The 18,563-nt window shown below is 37.5% G+C and overlaps 1 protein-coding gene across 1 annotated transcript in view; it reads left to right on the forward strand.

The window, feature by feature from the left end:
• Positions 1-1,256: 1,256 nt before the first annotated feature.
• Positions 1,257-18,563, forward strand: part of LOC107572016 (polypeptide N-acetylgalactosaminyltransferase 16-like) — a gene marked incomplete at its 3' end in the record, with an annotated part of 47,320 nt that continues 30,013 nt past the window's right edge. Inside the window, exons 1-4 of the mRNA XM_016258419.1 lie at positions 1,257-1,632; positions 9,576-9,757; positions 9,975-10,073; positions 14,450-14,517. Coding sequence (XP_016113905.1) covers positions 1,456-1,632; positions 9,576-9,757; positions 9,975-10,073; positions 14,450-14,517 — 526 coding nt within the window. The remainder of the gene's footprint in view (positions 1,633-9,575; positions 9,758-9,974; positions 10,074-14,449; positions 14,518-18,563) is intronic.

Genomic DNA, 18,563 nt, shown 5'->3' on the forward strand with positions numbered 1-18,563 from the left:
TCTGAAAGCAAGTGATGGAGATTTACTACTAATCACGAAACTGGCTTTACTGACGAGATGCGCATGATAATCGCATGCGATTAATTGCACAGCCATACTTGAGTGGCTTTAATTTATTATTAACACGCTGTCTTTACTGTTAGGAATGTTTCACCTATGTGTGCAGTCGTGTCGCCCAAACAGGCTGCAGTATTTTTTGGCTTTCTTATACATCTGTCCAATTAACACTTGTCAGATGCTTGTGCTTTCAGATAACTGTAAACCATGAGCTGAACTGTTGCTCAAACAAAGGCACAAAGGCACGCTTACATTGAACCTTTGTAACAAGTCTGAAATGTATTGGTTGAAATGGATGTGAATGTGTAGATTGTACATTAAATCTGAGGTGAAAGACAAATCTAATAAACATGCATCTTCTATTAAGTGGAGTGTGGTTTGTTTAAGCTGTTTATTAATATTTTAAATTAGGTTTTATTTTATATATTGTTTTTAGTTTAAATTGAATTTAAGTTTTAGTAATTATTATTTGTGTGTGTCTATAATATGGTTATTAATTTGTTTTTGTTTTTTATTCTTATTTAAGTTTTAGTTATTTAAGTGCATTAACTTATACAAAATGATTCAAGCTCATTTTCATTAAGTAATATGTTGTTATACTTTAGTTCAAGTAACAAAAGTTTTTTATGGATTTTCATTTTTTTATTTTGTTTTCACTTTAATTTTAAGGTTTTAATGTTTTCGTCATTTCTTTTTTATGTCTATGCCGTTTTTGTCCATTTTTATTTCAGTTTTAGTTTGTTAGTACATCAAAGTTAGTTTTAGCTTTAGTTAACTATAATAACTCTGATTCTGAGAACAATTATGATTTGTTGTGTCTCAAAAGCCAAGGTCAAAGAGCTAACAAAACAACACCAGCTTGAGCAGCAGAACCAGCACATGCTACAAAGCACAGATACTCTGAGCCTCTGCTCCTTCCAAGATGCTGCTAAAGCCTCATCATTCTGCTACACTACATACATCACGCTGAGGAAGGAAATAAAGCAGCTTTTGTTTACTTTCAATCAATCGCATTTACTGTATCTGAACCACCCTTTCGCCAATCATTTGTTGAAAAAGAAAAAGAAAGAAAGGACAAAGGATAGCTGTGTTTAAGAGTTTAAATAGAATGGCATGATAATAATAAACCGTACACATGGTAAAAACACTTTCGTTTGTTTTCTACAACTAACTGTAGTGTCGCACTAATGATGTCGCTCGATTATTGGCGCAGTTTCATGGTTAGTTACAGTGAAGTGATGTGTGAGGAGAGGCGGGCTCTAGGACCTGAGTGAAACCCGCCACAGAGAGAGTGTGTGTGTGTGTGTTCACTGCGCACGGCTTCATCCTCATCATCACCATCACAGCCGACAGCACATCACACACTCGGAGCGGGTCGCCAAGCGCTCAGAGCCGCTCATGATGCGCAGGATTCGGGCCAACGCCATCCTCATCCTCACCGTGGCCTGGATCCTCGGCACCTTCTATTACCTGTGGCAGGACAGCAAACCTTCCTCTTCCTCCTCGTCGTCGGGCTCCCAGCTGAAGAACCACGGGCAGAAAGGGAGGCTGGAGGAGCGCACTCTTCCTCTGATCGTGAGTGATGGTGATGATGATGGGCTGCATGATGATCACTGCTGTACTGCATGCGTTTATCTGTGTTTCTGTGATCATGTCTGATGTATGGAGCCAGTGTGTGTGTGTGTCAGGTGCATGTAAGAGGCTTTTCCTTAATCCAGCTGCAGGTGTGTGTGTGTGTGTGTGTGCGATCCATGTGTTTTCTTTGTTAGGATTTAACCTACTCTAAACTGTTCAGGCTATCAATAACACCCCGTGTCCCTTATCAGTAATCCAACAGAAATGTAATCAGACATGCTCTGGATTCACAGTGGGATTCTAATTCAAATTTGGAACTAGGTCTAACAGAGTATTTTTATTCTAGATGCCAACATTCCAAAAACTAGAAATTTTAGAACATGCAATTCACAGTATTTAGATTACTGGGGAAAAAAATGTTAAAACGTAACCCTGACATATGAAATAATAGTCCGAATACGTGCGGAAAAAAACAGTTCAGTTTTATTTAGAAGTACAAACTGAGTAAAAATACGCAAGTTGGTGCGGATGCAGATATTTATGTGACCAAAAAGTACGATGAAATTCTGATTTGCTTGTAAATCAGTGAGATCTTTATAACAGTACTGCAGACACTTACATAAAATGATATATCAGTCATCACTCTATAGAATATTTCTTAGTCCGATTCAAAACATATAGTGCAATGCAATGCAATGATTGAGAGATGAACAAATAAATGTTTCTCAAAAGCCTGATGATCAGATTTGAGACTCACATTTGAACATGATTTTTCTAAAAAATGATGTAAAGTAAAAAAATGTGCATCTTGAAATATTACTAACAACATGAAAAGCTACTCTTATGTTTGCTTTATAAAAATCAGTAAAGATTTGACGAGCTGAAGGTGTACGTTTGTACGATTATACTAAAAGAGCTTTTACTAGAGACAAAAGTCTAAACTATCAATCAGACGACAGAAGGCATGGAGTAGATTGTGTGTGATCATGTAATTAGAAGTTTTACTATCAAATATGATACAGTAGGATACAATTAATTCATATAAAACACTGCCAAATCTGACTGAAGATATAAACGGTGTTGATATTGTTGAGAAAGCTCTGCTTTATTCATTTTCAAATGCGTAACTCAGATTCATGCTGACTAAATGAAATTGACAAAGCTAGGCTGATTGAGTCGAATCATTATGGTTTTGCAGATATTTTCCAGGCGATCTGAGTCATCTGTGCTCTACAGCTGTTTGTTGTTTGTTTTGCTTCTCACAGTTTGACTCCACATTCATCAGGTAGAGAGCAAACGCTCCGGCTTTACTCCGCAGACGTCTGCTGGCTTCCAAAAAGAATGCGTAATATGCAAAGTTTGTGATTTTTTTTAAATGATTCCACACAGGCAGAAATATCACAGAATCAGTGCATGCATATTTCCACTACACTGATCTCTATAATATCACATTTAGTGAGTGGGATGGCTAATATATATATTTCTATGTATTATATATATTTATATTGGCTAATGCAATTTAATAACAGCAACTGTGATGTACAGATATGTGCTGAAATTTTATGAAAATGTTTTCATTTACAAAAAAAAACGTTTTGAATGATTCAATATTTGACAAAATAATAATAATAATTAGTAGTAGTAGTAGTAAATATAAAAATAAACAAAAAATATTACTATGTTTTAGAGTCAAATTAAAAATGGATCATTTAAGAAAAATTATATAATAATTTTAGAAGTAGTAGTAGTAGTAATGATAATAATAATAATCGTTTTATTTTACATTAAAACACTAATATGTATGGCTCTTTTAATTGATTCCTTTTCAAATATTAAACCATCAAACTTTTATTTTGACTGAAAACTGCAGGAAGCCTTTTTTTATTTATATTTATATAGTTCACTGACTACAGTATGGAAGGCCATTTCTGCCTTAGGATAACAAATGAAACAAGGTTTCAAAACTTTTTTTAATAATAATTAGTAGTAGTAGTAGTAAATATAAAAATAAACAAAAAATATGCCTGTTTTAGAGTCAAATTAAAAATGGATCATTTAAGAAAAATTATATAATCATTTTAGAAGTAGTAGTAGTAGTAATGATGATAATAATAATCGTTTTATTTTACATTAAAACACTAATATGTATGGCTCTTTTAATTGATTCCTTTTCAAATATTAAACCATCAAACTTTTATTTTGACTGAAAACTGCAGGAAGCCTTTTTTTATTTATATTTATATAGTTCACTGACTACAGTATGGAAGGCCATTTCTGCCTTAGGATAACAAATGAAACAAGGTTTCAAAACTTTTTTTATCTCACATTTCAGACTTTTTTTCTTCCAATTCTGAGATGTAGGAATTGTGAGATATAAAGTCAGAATTGCAAGATATACTGTAGCATTATTTTTTTTTTATCCCGTGGCAGAAACAAGCTTCCATACTATAGTCAGTGAATAGTGGATTACTGTAAAGCCTGCAGTTTCATAGCAGAGAAAATCTGTAAGGTGATGGCTTTTCGCATAATTTTCACATCTGAGGCATGTACTGGTACTGTTGCATTACTATAGGATATTGGTAGATTTTGTAACCGACTCGAGAAAGCGCTAACGCTACCGTCAGTGAATGCTGATCACCTTAAAATGCTCAACTATTAGAGCCTTGCAGTCACATCAGTCCATCACTAATAAGCATTCAGCAGTGCTGGTCTTGTCCTCATAATAGACATTAGCTGACCGCTGTGAAGTTATAGTAATTCTCTACGTTAGCTCCAGTAATCCCGCTATCCATTAGCCTGCTTTGATATCTGATCTACCCTTGTATTTGTGCCTCTGCCTGTAAAATAAGATGAAATGATTGTCCGCTTTGCCATGAGCCCTTTCACTCTATTAATGACAGAAGACCTGAAAGAAAAGGATAGCCTGTGTGTGTAGGGATACATTGGGTGCTTTATCACAGCAGCAATTCAGGCTTTTTATGGACGGTGTGTCTCGGGAGCATCGTTGCACAGCGCATTTATTTATTTGCCCTGAGCCAGATCCTGTCTTTACTGAGGTCTGTTCGCAGCACATCAGTCTCGGCTAATGTTCTTTTATGAGGGGAACAAATACTGAAATATCAGCGCAAGCATCTCTCTCTCATGCTCTGTTTTGATCTGTTTAGGAAGAGTTACAGATGCACAAAGTACCGCAGTGGATTTATTTGATGTGGCTTTTTTGGCAAAGCGGCGTGAGCAATATTTGCACATTGTTCCCTGCATCATTTGCATGTTGCTCCCAAGCAACATTATGTTAGTGCTGTTCTGCTAATGGCCTGGTTTGATTTTGTTGTACTTGTCCATTTGATGCATGTAAACAGCCAGCTGCTTGGACACACGCAGCACAAACCAGATGTCTCATATCAGGGATGACTCGACTGAGGGCTTGATCGCTTGTTGTGTTGTTATACAATAAATCAAATTAGTGAGCATATTAACTTCTTTTGTACAAATGACCTACAGAATCAATCAAGTAGTGCTGGGCGGTATGACCAAAAATGTATATCACGGTATTATTCAAAATTATACCGGTTTCACGGTACATGACAGTATTTTTTTTTTTCATGCATGACCGGGTGTTAACCATATTTTCTACTGATTGAGAGGAAATACTGCAGTATATTGACTTAGAATGTCCTATTTTACTGTAATGATGAGTGAATATTGTCCAAAAATACCACACTAAACACGCTCCCTTTTAATACATGTTAACCAGGATTCACTCTCATTTATAATCGCGGCATCGTCTGATAAAATCAACGTGCATCTACACTAAAGAGCGGCTATGCGGTTGTTTTGGCTATATTACTTTTTTGTCTCATGCAGCGCACTGTCTGCGTCTGAGTAACAAACTAAAAACAACAACAGACAAAAAAGTGCATGTGATATTAACAGACGAACTACGCTCATATTTATAATTCCAAAAAATCAGTAAGCGGCAGGTGCTTGGAAACGCTTTCCAAGCAAACGTTTTGTTCTCATTTATTGAGGAGTCGGCTGCGGTGCTTCTCTGCCGCTCACTGCACAGAACAGACGCCGAGAGAGGGGACACTTCTCCGGGAAAGTCAGACCTCGCGTTCGCGGGACAGCACTGGCGAAATCTTCCAACTGAACCATAGCTAAGGTTTATCCAAAAAAGTCGCTAGGTTTGTCAGTATGAATATTCTATGGAAAAAAGCCGCTAAAAGGGTCTGAAAGTTGCTAAATCTAGTGCTAAAGTCGCGCTTGTGTGTGTGTGAGACGCGGGAGCTGATGGCAGCGGGCGCTGGATATTTGTGGAGGTCAATGTGGATATTGTGGATGAGTTCTTCTGTGTCATCACGTTCTATTAGTTCTACAGCTTCAGTTTCAGAACTTTCACGCTTAGTAACACATACAGCTGTTCCCTCACCACAGTGCAACAGTGAAAAGAGACCCCTTTCAAACAGTGTCACGTTCCCAACGTTGTTTAAGCGGCATACGGTAAGCGTATTGCGGTATTTAAAAAATTCATATCATAACAAAAATAAACACCGGTATGAACCGGTATACCGCCCAGCACTACAATCAAGCTTTCTGTAAGTAAAACTAAAACCATATTTTTGTTCCCCAAAATTTCTCAACATAAAAAATAAACTTTAACTGAAATAAAATAAATTATACTAAAAAAACTGAAATTTTATTTCAGCTAGTTGTCAATGCAACATTTCTCATTTTAATTTAGGTGAACTTTCTGTGCTAAAAAACTAAAACTGAAATGCTACTGTTACTGAGTGATTATGTGGTACTTGAGAGGAAAACCATGTCATTTGCAGGATACACCTCCAGACTCGATGCACAAAGAACAGACCAAATGTTCCAGAAAAAATGCTCTAGTTGCTGTTCATCAGCCTGAATAACAGCGATAGACGGTGTGTTGACGCTGTGCTGATCAGGCTGTGCATCTGTTTGCTTCCACAGCAGATGCTGTCATAGCCAGTGGCATGTGCATCTCATTAGCTCTGTTCAGAGCTGCCGATGGAATTAAACATGAGAACATGAGATTGAGGACACATTTAGAGCAACCTGCAGTTTCATAGCAAGGAGATGGCTTTCACACCTGAGGCATGTGTGGTATAGAGTTTTTGTTTGTTGATTTTTAAATATGAAACTTGGTGAACTGATTTATGTGTCGGTACTTTTACCGTGATAATACCGATAACCTTGATGATAATTTTGGTCACTATAATCGTGATAAGAAATTTTCATACCATTACATCCCTAGTGTGGTAAAAGTACAAGTTACCAGCTTCAGTAAAGGAAGCTAAAGCACACGTGACACTGAGCACGACACAGTCAGATTGTATGTTTGCAGCGGTGTATGTGGAGAAAAACTTTATTGTATCTGTTGTAGGGCGATTGCAATTTATATGAAAGCTTGTTTCCGCCACTCAATAAAAATGCACAATTCTGACTTTTACATTTTACATTTCACAATTCTGAGAAAAAAGTCAGAATTGCGAGATAAAAGTCACAATTATCAAGCTTGGAAACAAGCTTCCATCGATTTAAATGCGAGTAAATGTGATTTGGCCAACATAATAATAATAATAATAATACCGGTAATAATAATAATAATTATTATTATTATTATTTAAATAAATTGCAGCCTTTTTGATTTGATAATTGCTCTAAGCCATATTGCAATTCTGATAATAATAATAATTATTATTATTACTAAAGAAAAATGAAGCCACTAAGCCATATCGCAATTTCAGTTTTATGCAGTCCTAAATCTTTCAAATAAATTAAATTAATGCTGAAGTGGAAGCACCATTACAGACTTAACAATTTAGCTTCTAGCGAGACAAATCATGCAACAACAAGTGTTAGAACTCCTGCAGAAAGTCCATTTATCAAATGGCAATAAATACTGATGCGTTCTTAACTGTGCATACAGGTGCCTGTTCGTGGAGATTGCACTTCTGAAGTAAAGTCACAGCAGGTGTCTGAACAGAGGTTTGGATGGAGCAGGTCTTTGGACGGCCGAGTGCATTCATATAGAGTCAGCTGCTCTTTCTGAAAGCGTTTATGGAGTGTAGAGAGATTTTCACCTCTATTTCCGCTTTCTTCAGAAATGGAAGTTAAGGTCGCTCTCTCTCAGCACATGAATACTTCACGCTGTATCTCCAGCTCACAGCTTGAGTCTCTTCTTCTTTGGGCTCCATTTTTGTTGAACTTAAAAAAAAAAACCATTCTTAAAAGAGATGCAATCATGAATTTTTCCTTTGATAGATTTTCACTATCATCTTTCAAAAAGTGATCTCTACCTGAACATCATAACATATATATATATATCAATGACTGAATTTTCATTTTTAGGTGAACTATCCCTTTCAGAACAACAAACCACTAAACAATAATCAAGTCTTTGGTTGTTTTGTTCAGCACTAGTTACTTGATCTAAGAATACTTTTTATAGTGCACTGAAAAATGGTTTTGTGGCTCAAGGCGCCTCTTCCCAGCATTCACCAGTGCATGATTTATTATGAAAATGGTTGCGTTGTTTGACAGTTTCGTTTACATTTGCTCTTGATTTTGTTGTCGTATTTAGTAACGTATTGTTCTGTAATATTTGTTTCTCTGCTCAAAATCTGTTTTTTTTTTGTATCTCAGTTGATTGTTAGCCTTGTCATGTTTCATGCATCCAGTGTTGAGGTCTGTGTGTGGAATTATTATTTATTTTTTGTCTCATAAGTATTATGTGATGAATGTGCATGTAAAAAAGCAAGCATTTCTCATAGAACATAACTTCTATATGCACTTCTATATCAGGCTGAGAAAATACAGAACAATGTAAAGTTATTTAAATGTTGTTGATTTTTCCGATCGCACAACTTTAATGAATAAACATTAACTAACAATGAGCAATGTTTATTAATCTTTGAAAGCGGTGGTTAAAAATACAGCTGTTCATTGTTAGTTCATGTCAGCTATCCATTAAATAATATTTACAGATACAACTTTAGATTATAATAATGTTTTAGTCAATGTTGAAGTTAACATCAAATAAGTTTAATAAATGCTTTAGAAGTCATTTATAGTACAGTAGTTATCTAATGTTAACAAACGGATCCTTATTGTATAGTATTAACAACATTTTACTTGATCAAAATAAGCCAAATGGCAAATTTTAGATCATGGCAATTGAAGGTTTTCAGTTCATTCAAGACACTGTACACACGTACTGATTTTTATAAAGTGAACGTAAGAATAACTTTGATAATGTTAGTAATATTTCAAGGTGAATTCTTACTGGACTGAAGCAGCTTTGCTTTAATTACTTGATAAAATCATGTTCAAATGTGAGTCTCAAATCTGATCATCAGGATCTTTTGAGGAGCGTTTATTTGTTCATCTCTCAGTCATCATTATATTGCATTGCGTTATATGTTTGGATCATCAAACTAAGCATTTAAATCTCATCATATTACTAAAGCATATTATTGGAGATATAGAGTGACGACTTATATTTATGTAATTTTATGTAAGTATCTGCTATATGGTTATAAAGATCTCACTGATTTACATTACAAGTATCAGAGTGTCCCTGAATACAAATGAGTTTATCTCCCCTCCATATTTTTACTATATCATATTATATGAGCCATGATGTATCTGATGTATCAAAAACAAAACATAAACATATATGCAAACTTTTACATTTTGTCTAAAGGTTCAATAAACCGTTCCATTAAAAAAATATAGATTCTACTGACTATATGTCTTAACAGGGTTAATAATATGGTAGTACAATAATTTTTTATTATAGTATAATATTTAATCTCAGTGAGCACTCTGCAAGTGAGACATTTATTTAACAGCATCACAAGTGGATAATCCAGTGTGTGTGTGTGTGTGTGTGTGTGTGTGTGTGTGTCTGTCAGGTAACTCATGCACCAAAGCTGGAGCAGCAGGGTCAGCTCTTGGGCCAGTTTGATGAAAAGGCTTTTCTATCCAGTAAGCAGCTGAAGGCAGGTGAGGATCCGTACAGAGAACATGCGTTCAACCTGCAGGAGAGCGACCGACTGGGCAGCGAACGCGCCATCAGAGACACACGCCACTATCGGTAACGTTGCCATTTATTACATATTTGGGCTCATTTAATTGAGCATTCAGCTACCAATAGGAATGTAGTACTCTAAACTCTGTTTAACATTTACCGTGTGCAAATACATTCCTTATGGCTGTGCGGTGAGCTACAGTAGATTTAATATTGTCCTGCTGTGTGCTCAGCCGTGACAATGAAAGCCCTGATCCGCCCTGTGTATTTACTGCATTCACAGATGTGCCTCCATGACCTTTGACCCTGACCTGCCGCCCACCAGCATCATCATCACTTTTCACAATGAGGCGCGCTCCACCCTGCTGCGCACTATTAAAAGGTGACAGCCTACACTGCATTGAACACACAGAGCTGTGCTGGACAGCAGCACTTATACACATAAAGAGAAAACTCCGTCTGATTCCACTGAAGAACCTGCAACTGCTTCCTTAAAGAGCTGGTTCTGCCTGATTTAACACAAAACAATGTATATAGGCAGATTGAGCGATAGGGCTGCAACACGTTCTTTTTGATAATCGATTAATCTAATGATTATTATTACACGGCTGCCTGAAATACTCAATCTGATTGGTCAGTCGTGACATTCTGAGGTATATTACGTAACGGATAATGATGTACATTATCCCGCTTATTACACAGCTACTTGCCACATAAGTAAATATAGATTATAAAAATAGATAGATTATAGATTATATAAATGGATCTGTAAATTAGACCTGAAATATTGATTTGAGTTGAAATATTTGAATGCAAAGCTTCCGTGAAAACAGCAGTTGCGAGCAAGCAGCAAGTTCAAACTAGACAGACATTTAAGAAATATGGTGCAGTCATACCACTTATTACACAACATTTCACCAGATAAATAATTTAGGCAATAAAAGATACTGATTTAAGATGAAACTGTTTTGAAATCTTACCAGGTTGTTAGTTATCTTATAATCCATTACAGTGTACAAAACAATCATCGCAAAATTACAGCAGCTGCGTTTGTATGAAACAAGAGAGCGAGTCCACGATACCAGGATGACATAATAAAATAATTCTACACATAATATTGAATTGGGTTTTAATATTTTATTAGCTCACCAAACGCAAAGCTTCCACGAAGAATAACTGTTCCTAGCAAGCGTATAGCGCCGAGTTCAGTTACCCGGATGAGCCTGTGTTATCCATAGATATGTATAGGGGTGTCAAACTTAATTCCTGGAGGGCCGGAGCCCTGCAGAGTTTAGAGTCAACGCTAATTAAACACACCTGATCCAACTAATCAAGTCCTTCAGGCTTATTTGAAAACTACATGGTATGTGGGATTGGAACAAAACTCAGCATGGCTCCGGCCCTCCAGGAATTGAGTTTGACACCCCTGGTATAAATACATTCTATACATATCTATGATGTTATCAGCTTTTTCCCGTTGTTATCGAGGAATAGCATAACTCGGAATGTCACGACTGACCAATCAGAATCAAGTATTCCACAGAGCCGTGTAACAATCCGCGATGACAACCTTCATCATTAGCAACGCAGAATAACACATGCTCTTACGGCCAGCGCTTCTTTCACATCTCTCATATCACACCGCCATTCATTCAAACGCAATTGCTGTCATCTTTACTGTTATTGGCTGTATTTACTGTAAAATGAAACGGGACGACTTCAATGTTAACAGTAGGCTTGCAGTAGTATTGTTAAAAGTGTTTGTCTTGTTGCTAGAACAATCGTTTTGTATACTGTAATGGATTTAAGATAATAAACAGTAGGGCTGCACGATTATGACAAAGATCATAATTGTCGATTAATCCCTTGAAATTATTAATTACGATTATCACAACTTACATTGAATGATGTTTATACCATTGTTTAATGCAACTGCATGCCGTATTTTTATATGAAAATAAACCAGCTGAAAACACTCTAACTGAAAAACCTTTAGTGCTTTTCTGTAGTATTAAGCCTCAAATGTCAAATATACATCGGATTGGTTTCTTCTTTAAATTATAAAAAAAGAAAGAATATGAATGGTATTATAATGTTATACTAAAACGAAAACAATGGAAAAACCCTTACGATAACACGTAGAAAGAAAAAAACATATCTTAAGCACACAGAATAACATGAGTGGACTTTGAACGATTAATTGCCACTTTGAACGATTACGTAATTGTGGCATTCATAATTGTAATCGCGATTAGAAATCCGATTAATTGTGCAGCCCTAATAAACAGGTAAGATTTTAAAATGCTTTCGTCTCAAATAACATTTTACGCCCTCATCTTTATGTAATTATTGATACGACTGTACATTATGACTTAAATGTCCATCTTGTGTGAACTTCTAGGCTCACAGCCATTTGTTAGGACCTGTTTTTCTTTGCAGAAGCTTTGCGTTTAAAGAGCTAATAAAATATTCCAACTCAAATCAATAATTTTGGTCTAATTATTTACTTATGCGGCAAGTATCCGTGTAATAAGTAATGTAACTTACAGAGCTGGTGCAAACATATCCACATCGCTGTGATCAGCTGCTTTCGTAACTGCTGTTTTCCCACACTGTCATGTTTGTTGTGTTTATTTAGTTATTGAGAGGAAAGCGCGCAGCAGATATTTACATATTCATCTAAGCGCCGATCTCAGTAAACCGTGTCGAGCTTCTTCTTGCTCCTAACCAAAGAATGAAAAAAGAACTTCGCCATGAGTGTATCGGGGCCTTTTCATATGGCAGCATTTTTTTTGCATTTTTGTAAAACTTTCATGTACTCGACTGGTTCGGCTTTGTTTGCTCTTCTCATAAGTCAAAGATATTATTTAAAGGGGTCTTCTTCTATTGGATTGCTTCCGGGAAATTATTTACTTATGCGGCAAGTATCCGTGTAATAAGTAATGTAACTTACAGAGCTGGTGCAAACATATCCACATCGCTGTGATCAGCTGCTTTCTTAACTGCTGTTTTCCCACACTGTCATGTTTGTTGTGTTTATTTAGTTATTGAGAGGAAAGCGCGCAGCAGATATTTACATATTCATGTAAGCGCCGATCTCAGTAAACCGTGTCGAGCTTCTTCTTGCTCCTAACCAAAGAATGAAAAAAGAACTTCGCCATGAGTGTATCGGGGCCTTTTCATATGGCAGCATTTTTTTTGCATTTTTGTAAAACTTTCATGTACTCGACTGGTTCGGCTTTGTTTGCTCTTCTCATAAGTCAAAGATATTATTTAAAGGGGTCTTCTTCTATTGGATTGCTTCCGGGAGGGCTAAATACAGTCTTGCTCTACAGTCAAACTACATCATTGCAGGAGCGACTAATCGACAGCAAAAACATTTGTCAGCAAGTTTTTATTGTTGCCGTTGTCAATAATGTCGACTAATCATTTCGTCCCTATTCAGTTATGTTAAAGGGGTCATATGATGCGATTTCAAGTTTTCCTTTCTCTTTGGAGTGTTACAAGCTCTTGGTGCATAAAGAAGATCTGTAAAGTTGCACAGACATGGTTTTATGTTTACACAGCGCGATGCAATGCAACACATAAAAAGACAGTATAAGTCATTATAATCCATAATTATGTCTCCACTGGATGCAACAAATGCGTCGTTTGTAATGGGTTTTAATGTTTTTTTCTCGTCGCTCCGGCCGGGACAAGGCATCACAGTATGGTGAGGGGCATAACATTTCCGTCACACGCTTGAGGTATTCGGCCAATCACAATGCACTGGATAGCTGGCCAATCAGAGCACACCTCGCTTTTCAGACCGATGAGCTTTGTAAAAATCTACGCGTTTCAGAAAGGCGGGGCATAGAGGAGAAACAATAATTTACAGTATGTGGAAAATAATGTTTTTTTTTAACCTTAAACCGCATAAACACATTTCATTACACCAAATACACAAAATAATGTTCTTTTTAGCAGCATCATATGAGCCCTTTAAATAATATCTTTGACTTAAATAAAACCAGTTAATATAGATGTTACCATTATTAGGTCACCTTGTTATTTCAGTGTATCTCAAACTGACTCTACAGTACATCATTTCAGTGTCATTTCTGTATTTTACAGTGATGGCCAAAATGATTAGAACACTAGTATTTTCACCAGCTAAAAAATGGTTTTAAGTCAGTTATTTCTATCTTTTGCTGTAGTGTGTCAGTAGGAAATATCAGTTTACATTTCCAAACATTCATTTTGCCATTAATTGTAATAATCCATTGAGATTTTTGACAACAGAGTCTGACAACAGCCAGTGCTCCACACAGAGGTCTGATCTCACCATCATCCAGTCCGTCTGAAATGACATGAAGAAACAGCACAAACTCAGACAGACTAAATACAGAAGAACCATGGCAACGTCTCCAAGATGCTTGAAGAAACCATCCTGCAAAGCTACAAAACTGTTAAACGTTTTAGGCACGTGTGTAAAAATGCTCAGTTTGTTCTGTTTCTTCATGTCATGCATGCAGAGTTTGAGGTATCAGTCATGAGTGTAGTAACAGTGCAGGACACATTACACACTGAAGTTTAATACTTAGTGTTAGTGAGTTGAACAAACCCCAAACCCTAAGTGAGCCCTGACTAATAGTAGCTACAATAGTAGTTGCTGCATTGAGCTTATTTTTTTTTCTGTACCACACGTTATTATATTAGCTTTATTATAGTGCATTTATCTTTTTTATCCTGTTGTTTATCCTGTTGTTTTTGTTTCAGTGTACTGATGAGAAGCCCACCTCACTTGATACAGGAAATTATTCTTGTGGATGACTTTAGCTCCAACCGTAAGTAGAGCTTCATTTCATTGCAACACACACACACATTTGAAAGTAGTGAATGATGACAAAGTGTTTCCTGTGTATGTATGTGCTCATATTTGACGTCTGAGGATACATTAGCTGTGGAGGTCTTTGTAAATATTGCTAATTTTCTGTACATCAGTGAGCCAAGACTAAACCCGGCCCTGCTATTGCCATGGTGAGGAAACAAACGGCACAATCAGAAGTGTAGCTCTGCTGTTATTGATGTTGTGGAGCGTTAAAGAGAGACGTGATTTTTCCCTTTACCGAGATCATGTGTTGAGCTCAGGCGGCCCTTTATGCTCTCCTTTCTTTGGCATGAGGAACACATGCACTTCACAAAACACACACACACACACACACACACACACACATGCTGACAATGAGATAAGAACGCTCTGCTGTTGCCAAAGATGTTTCAAGAGTTCAAGTCTCATTAATTTCAGGTTTCTGAACTAAAATACTGGAAGACCCTTCATGAGCCAGTTAAATTCTGGTTAGATTTGCCTGTCTAGAATGCGTTGTTATTATTGCATGCTGTTTTATAATGTACTACAACACACTGAAGTGCAATTATCATCTGCCGCTATTTGCACTAAGCCATTCTTTAAAACTAAAAAAGTCCTCTAACCTCAGACATGTCCAAAGATTAGAAGTTGTGCGTTTAATTCAAAGATAGTTCATGTAAAGTTCATGCCACTGTGTATTAATTTAATTTCAGCTAGTCAGGCTCATGTAGTCAATATCTTGAACTATATATTGCATTTTGTTATCAGAGTATACATTCAGTGCTCCTTACATCTTGATGGAGTGCAGCTCTGAGTTTATTCGGGGTTGTCGGTAGACCGGAAAGCTCTGCAATAATTTAAATGAGCTTTCAGTTTGTTGCTGAATAAACTACAATACGCGCCAGGTTTTATCTGCAATACTACGCTTGATTTATAGTGCAGATTGTAAATCTAAATGATTTCATTACTGACAAAAATGACCTGGCACATGGCAATAAAAAGGCAAATTTATAAATATACCCTTCTTTGTTGTTAATTCATGTTAATTAATGATATTTTATACAACTTAAAATGTAAAGAAATTGTTGTTAGAAATGAACCTAGATTAACTTGTGAGATATTGTACTGGTATCGCTACAGGAACGCCTTTTCACCATTTGTATCACTCCGCTTCCCGTATTTCTCACTGCGAGTGTCATGGTGTACGCCCAAATCCACTAAAATGTAAAAAATAATACTGTTTTTGTGTGACGGAATGTAGTTTTAAGAGTTTTTTAGGGGAGAATGTACTTGTTTAGACTTCAAATATGCGGTTTGTTAATAAAGATAATGTCTATTTGAAAATTTGCTTCGACACTTTTGGAGACACCCTTCAGCGCTCATGAACCCGCTGAGAGCAGCCTTACCTCGGCCAGATCTTCTGGAATTTGCTGCTGGCTCTGATGTCTCTATACGCAGTGGTTCTCAACAGGGGGGCACGGAGAGATCGGAAGGGGAGCGCAAATGGTTTTCAAGAAAAAACAGAGACGAGGCATTATTTGGGTAATCGTACTTTTTGCATTTTATTGCGTTTCAAGAAGAATATACACAAGTAGAAAAACCCCGCTCGGCTTGGAAAAAACCCCTGCTCTGCTTGAAAAAAAAACAAAAATGTACTCGGTTACTAATGGAACCTCTGTTCCCTGAGATACGCATGATGTGTGTAGAGGATTGCTCAAGTCTGATCGTTCACCCCGCAAGCTCGTCGTTGCTTCCTCCGAGGTAGCTGGGAGGAGAGAAACATGAGCGCGGGGAGGCAGGGCCACCTTCCGCGAACGAATGGGGGCAGACTGCTTTCGTGGTAAAGCAGCCCGTGTCTGTGAGTGCAGCCATAGTGACACACACACAAATTTGAAGCTGTCAGCGGCAGCATCTGCTCCGATCTACTGTGGAGGATAGAGCGGCTCGATGTAAAGAGGGGCACTGATCCTTTTGCGTGAGACACGGATCGAAGTGCAGCGGGGAAAGCAAGTACGCAGGCTCTGTGTCGGCATGAGATTGCTCAGACCTGGTTGCTTAGTTCCCAGGCTTCGTCGTTTCTCTCTCCGAGACTTGCTGAGAGAGGAAAAACGGAAGAGCGGGACTGTCTCCAGTGGAGGCGGTCCACGAGTGGAGAAGAGCGAGACTCATGCTTGAGTGAGCATTTTGTCTCAGTAAGCGTGTAGCTCACTGCACTTCTGCGGCAGATCAGAGTACAACGGGGAGAGCGAGCACGCGGGTACAGTGCCGGCATGCGATTGCTCAGATGGCTCAGATCGCTTGATGAGACAACTGATGTTGCAGGGCTAGCACAGTTACCTATGTCAGATATGTCAAAAATGGTAATATTGAGGAGGACATTCTTTTCTGTCGGTCTCTTCCAGATCACACAACTGGCAAGGCATTGTTTGAAGTTCTGGATGGATATATACGGGATGCAGGCATATCATGAGATAAATGTGTTGGGATTAGCATGGACGGGGCCATTCAATGACTGGGAGGATTAGCGGTCTTGTCACTCATGTCCAGAATTTAGCTCCTTTAGCCAAGTGGACCCACTGTATGATTCATTGTGAATCTCTCGCATCAAAACAAATGCCTGAGTCTCTTAAAGCCGTTTTAAAGCAGGCAGTGCAAATTGTCCATTTCATTAAAGCTTGGCCATTAAATGCACGCTTGTTTTCCTTGCTTTGTCAGGAAATAGGAGCAGAACACGAGCAGCTCCTTTTTCACACTGAGGTTCCCTGGCTCTCCAGAGGTCGGGTTTTACATCGCCTCTACGAATTGCGTTCAGAGGTGAAGACATTTCTTGTTAATGTGAAGTCCGACCTTGCGCGGTACCTGGATGACCCCCTGTGGTTAGCGCAGTTGTCGTACCTTGTAGACATTTTCGACAGGTTGAATTCGCTGAACACATCGATGCAAAGGAGAGATGCCAACATCTTGCTCCTTTCAGACAAAGTCAGTGCATTCATTGGCAAACTGGATCTTTGGAATGATCGGCTGATTAATAAAAATGTTGACATGTTTCCCAACTTTGCCGACTTTATGCAAGAGACCGGGATAAATACCTCTCCTTTGATTAACACAGTCGCTCAACATGTTGAGGGACTAAAACAACAATTCGGCCGTTATTTCACTGAGGATTTCAGTTAATTTGCTTCGGTCAGAGATCCCTTCAGTTGCCCAGGAAAAGACCTTCCAGTTGACATGGGGGAGCAGTTAGTCAAATTAAAGAGCGACACTAGATTGCGACACCTCTACAGCTCTTCCTCTCTGCCGTCATTTTGGTTGAGCGTGATGCCTAAATATACTCGGTTATCTGACGCCGCTGTAAAATTACTTCTTCCATTCACCTCAACATATCTGTGCGAGGCCGGGTTTTTAATATTGGCGGCTTTGAAAACAAAGTACCAAAATCGGCTCCAGGTGGAGGATGACCTGAGGCTTGCGCTGTCCAACATTGAACCACGAATTGCGCTTCTTCGTAAAAAGAAGCAAGCACAGGTATACCACTGATTGATTTAACGATGCCATTGCTAATTAGACGCAGATGCGCCCTGCGTCCCAATTTGCATATTATCCGCCCTAAATAGTATTGAATATTATTTAGGGCTGATAATATGCAAATGCTTGTAGAATGCAACGAACGAATGGAATGCAACATGTTTTACACGTGAAATAATACTTACACGTTATATAGAGTTTACACATTACAACCTATAGGCTTTAAGTTCTCTTGTTCAAAGTAGTTACAATTTTCAGAAACATTCTTGATCATTTTTGGCCACGTTCCATAACTATCTAGCTATCTGTCCTTTTATATAGTTTTATAAAACTATATAGTTATTTTAAAAATCATAAAAGTTATGAAAAAGTTTTTTAAAAAGGTACAAAAATACAAAAAAAGTTTAAAAAAAAATCTATCTAAATAAAATATAGGATTTATATAGATAGATTTTATCAAGTTAATCATTATTCCTGGTCTCCTTCAAATATATATGG

This window comes from Sinocyclocheilus grahami, unplaced genomic scaffold (genome assembly GCF_001515645.1).
Source record: "Sinocyclocheilus grahami isolate Dianchi unplaced genomic scaffold, SAMN03320097.WGS_v1.1 scaffold1682.1, whole genome shotgun sequence".
NCBI lineage: Eukaryota > Metazoa > Chordata > Actinopteri > Cypriniformes > Cyprinidae > Sinocyclocheilus > Sinocyclocheilus grahami.